Source organism: Arachis stenosperma, chromosome 6 (assembly GCF_014773155.1).
Source record: "Arachis stenosperma cultivar V10309 chromosome 6, arast.V10309.gnm1.PFL2, whole genome shotgun sequence".
NCBI classification, from domain to species: domain Eukaryota; kingdom Viridiplantae; phylum Streptophyta; class Magnoliopsida; order Fabales; family Fabaceae; genus Arachis; species Arachis stenosperma.
Window position 1 is genome coordinate 45,990,737 of NC_080382.1, and position 4,793 is coordinate 45,995,529.

Consider the following 4,793-nt stretch of genomic DNA (forward strand, 5'->3'; position numbering starts at 1 on the left):
GCCAAATTCTACCCACCCCAAAGGGTCGTTAGATTGAAAACTGAGGTGCAGACATTCACCCAATTAGATGCCGAATCCTTGTATGAAGCATGGGAGAGATACAAAGCTCTAATTAGAAAGTGTCCCCCAGAAATGTTCAATGAATGGGATGTGCTGCAGAATTTCTATGAAGGCTTGACGTTGAAATCTCAAGAGGCATTAGATCACTCTGCTGGAGGTTCATTACAACTGATGAAAACTGCTGAAGAAGCCCAGAATCTTGTGGACATGGTGGCCAACAATCAATACTTTTTTGCTCACCAAAGAACCCGCCAACCATCACAAAGAAAGGGGGTATTAGAACTAGAAGGAGTGGATTCCATTTTGGCCCAAAACAAGATGATGCAACAACAAATTCAACAACAGTTTGAACAAATGGCCAAAAGAATTGACAGCCTTCAAGTAGCAGCTGTGAACACAAGCCAACCATCAACTGCATGGGTGTAGAATGAAGAAAGCCAAGAAGAGCAACAACAGGAGCAAGTGCAATACATGCATAACCAAAATTCTGGTAAGAATGAAGTTTATGGCGAGACCTATAACCCCTCCTGGAAGAATCACCCTAACCTTAGATGGGGAGATAACCATAACCATAACCAACAGTCATGGCAAAGAAACACAAACCAAAACAACCCGAGGAACAACCAGCAGAATAACAACCAAAATTCATTCAGAAAACCACAAAACACTTACCCCAACTCTAACCATTATCCAAACCATAACCAATCCATCAACCAAAATACCTATCATCAACCACCCACACCTCAAAACCAACCACAAACATCTCCAGAATCTCAAAGAATTACTAACCTGGAAACCTTGATAGACAAGCTGTGAAAACATCAAGAAATGACGGCCAAGAATCAAGAAGCTTCCATCAAGAACATGGAAAGACAAATAGGCCAGCTCTCTAAACAATTTGCAACAGAGAGGCCATCAAGCTCCCTACCAAGTGACACAATTCCAAATCCTAAGGAAGAATGTAAGGCAATACAGTTGAGGAGTGGGAGAACATTGGGGAGTAACAATGACACTGCAAAGAAACTAGTGGAGAGCAGCAAAAAGCCAACAGAGGCAGAGGAAGTCAATGATCAAGATATGGTGCCAAACAAGAACACAGAGAACCCCAAAAGAGAAGAAGAGCGGCCAATCAATGCACATAAGAAAGAAGAAGACGCAATTCAAGGACAACAGACAAAGGAGAAGAACCTCATCTCTCCACTACCATATCCACAGAGGTTCAACAAAGAAATCAAAGACCAACACTTCCACAAATTCCTGGAAACTTTCAAGAAGCTGGAAATCAACATTCCTCTGGCTGAAGCATTGGAACGAATGCCCTTATATGCCAAATTCTTGAAGGAACTCATCAACAAGAAAAGAAGCTGGCTGGAGAAGGAGACCATACTCCTCACTGAAGAATGTAGTGCGGTACTTCAAAAAGGGATTCCACCAAAGCTCAAGGACCCATGGAGTTTTGTAGTCGCATGCACCATAGGCAAAATGACACTAGATAAAGCTCTCTGTGATCTTGGAGCCAGTATCAACCTGATGCCCTTGTCGATGATGAAGAAGCTTGCTATAGAAGAACTCAAACCCACCAGGATGTCATTAGTCATGGCTGACAGATCAATCAAGACACCCAATGGAATTCTGGAAAATCTGCTAGTAAAGGTTGGGGAGTTTATTTTCCCTGCAGATTTTGTAATTCTGGACACTGAAGAGGAAGGAAACAATTCAATCATCTTGGGACGACCATTTTTAGCTACCGCAAGGGCTATAATTGATGTGGAAAAAGGGGAAATGATCTTCAGAGTACACAATGAGCAAATGGTCATAAATGTCTTCAAATCAATGCAGCACCTCCCCGAACAAGAAGACTACTTAAGCGTGGACATGATAGAAAACTTGGTGGAAGAGGTGTTGGAAGCTAACCAGCATGAACAAGAAGAGGAAAGTGGTCAAGAGACAACCAAGGAGCAGGCAGCTGAGATCTCTACTGACCAAAGGGCAAAACCAGACAAGAAAGAGGAAGTACAAAAATAAGAACTGAAGCCATTGCCCACTCATCTCAAATATGCATTCCTTGGCACATCAGAGAGTTTTCCTGTGATCATCAATTCATCCCTAACAAAAAGGGAAGAAGAAGAACTTATTGATGTCCTCAAGGCCCACAAGGATGCACTAGGATGGAGCATTGATGATCTGAAAGGCATTAGCCCAGCAGTATGCATGCATAAAATCCTCTTGGAGGACAACTCCAAACCGGTGATTCAACCCCAGAGAAGGTTAAACCCCACTATGAAAGAAGTCATCCAAAAGGAAGTGGTGAAGTTGTGGAATGCAGGGATAATCTATCCCATCTCTGACAGCTCATGGATAAGTCCAGTCCAAGTAGTACCAAAGAAGGGTGGGATGACGGTCATCGTTAATGAGAAGAATGAACTTATTCCCACAAGAACTGTGACGGGATGGAGGATGTGCATTGACTACAGAAGACTAAATGATGCTACCCGTAAAGATCATTTCCCTCTTCCCTTTATTGATCAGATGCTTGAAAGATTAGCTGGCCATGCTTACTATTGCTTCCTAGATGGCTACTCTGGATATAATCAGATAGTGGTGGATCCAAAAGACCAGGAAAAGACCTCTTTTACATGTCCATTTGGAGTTTTTGCCTACAGAAGAATGCCATTCGGGCTATGCAATGCCCCAGCCACCTTTCAAAGGTGTATGCTTGCAATTTTTTCAGATATGGTCGAAAAGTTCTTAGAAGTTTTCATGGACGACTTTTCTGTTTTTGGTGATAACTTTTATGATTGTTTGCAACATCTAACTCTTGTCTTGAAACGATGCCAAGAAACTAATTTGGTTTTGAACTGGGAAAAGTGCCATTTCATGGTACGAGAAGGGATTGTTCTTGGTCATAAAGTTTCAAAAAAGGGGATAGAAGTTGATAAAGCAAAAGTAGAAATCAAAGAAAAATTTAATTTATAAATTTTAAATTTTTAAATTTTTTTATTTTTTGGATATTTTTTGGAATTTTTATTTTTTTCTATTAGAAAATTTGTTTATATTTTTAGTTTAAAAATTAAAAAAAATAATAAATTTACAGAACTATTATTTATTAGATATTGCTGGACTTTCTTTTATTTTTATAATTTAAATAAAAAATTAAATCATGTAATTTAAATAGTCAAAAATAAAATATTTATTTTTTAAAATTTTTTATTTTTTTGAAAATATTTTTTTATTTTTTTATTCACCGGATATTGCCACACTCGGACAGTTGACTTTTTGTTACTGCACTTGTTCACAAATTAAGAATAAATTAGCTTAAAAATTTAAATTTTTCAATTTTTTTATTTTTTGGATATTTTTGGAATTTTTATTTTTCTCTATTAGAATTTTTTTATATTTTTAGTTTAAAAATTAAAAAAATAATAAATTTACAGATCTATTGTTTATTAGATATTGCTGGACTTTATTTTATTTTTATAATTTAAATAAAAAATTAAATCATGTAATTTAAATATTCAAAAATAAAAAAAAACTTATTTTTTAAAATTTTTTTATTTTTCTGAAAATATTTTTGTTTTTTAATTCACCGGATAATGCCACACCCGGACAGTTGACTTTTTTTGCTGCACTTGTTCACAAATTAAGAATAAATTAATTTAAAAATTTAAAATTTTTCAATTTTTTTATTTTTTGGATATTTTGGAATTTTTATTTTTTACTATTAGAAATTTTTTTATATTTTTTGTTTAAAAAAAAATAATAAATTTACAAATCTATTGTTTATTAGATATTGTTGGACTTTATTTTATTTTTCTAATTTAAATAAAAAAATTAAATCATGTAATTTAAATATTCAAAAATAAAAAATTTATTTTTTAAAATGTTTTATTTTTTTGAAAATATTTTTTTATTTTTTTATTCGCCGTATAATGCCACACCCGGATAGTTGATTTTTTTTGCTGCACTTGTTCACAGATTAAGAAAAAATTAATTTAATAAATTTTTAATTTTTAATTTTTTTTATTTTTTGGATATTTTTTGGAATTTTTATTTTTTTCTATTAGAAAATTTGTTTATATTTTTAGTTTAAAAATTAAAAAAAATAATAAATTTACAAAACTATTATTTATTAGATATTGCTGGACTTTCTTTTCTTTTTATAATTTAAATAAAAAATTAAATCATGTAATTTAAATAGTCAAAAATAAAAAAATTATTTTTTAAAATTTTTTATTTTTTTGAAAATATTTTTTTATTTTTTTATTCACCGGATAATGCCACACCCGGACAGTTGACTTTTTGTTACTGCACTTGTTCACAAATTAAGAATAAATTAGCTTAAAAATTTAAATTTTTCAATTTTTTATTTTTTGGATATTTTTGGAATTTTTATTTTTTTTTATTAGAATTTTTTTTTATATTTTTAGTTTAAAAATTAAAAAATAATAAATTTACAGATCTATTGTTTATTAGATATTGCTGGACTTTATTTTATTTTTATAATTTAAATAAAAAATTAAATCATGTAATTTAAATATTCAAAAATAAAAAAAAACTTATTTTTTTTAAATTTTTTATTTTTTGAAAATATTTTTGTTTTTTTATTCACCGGATAATGCCACACCCGGACAGTTGACTTTTTTTTGCTGCACTTGTTCACAAATTAAGAATAAATTAATTTAAAAATTTAAAATTTTTCAATATTTTTATTTTTTGGATATTTTTGGAATTTT

At 31.9% G+C, this 4,793-nt stretch overlaps 1 protein-coding gene across 1 annotated transcript; it reads left to right on the forward strand.

Moving 5' to 3' along the window:
* Positions 1 to 888: 888 nt before the first annotated feature.
* LOC130934007 (uncharacterized) lies at positions 889 to 2,085 on the forward strand. Its single transcript, XM_057863597.1, has one exon. The coding sequence runs from the start codon at positions 889 to 891 to the stop codon at positions 2,083 to 2,085; it is 1,197 nt and encodes a 398-aa protein (XP_057719580.1).
* The last annotated feature ends 2,708 nt before the right edge of the window (positions 2,086 to 4,793 follow it).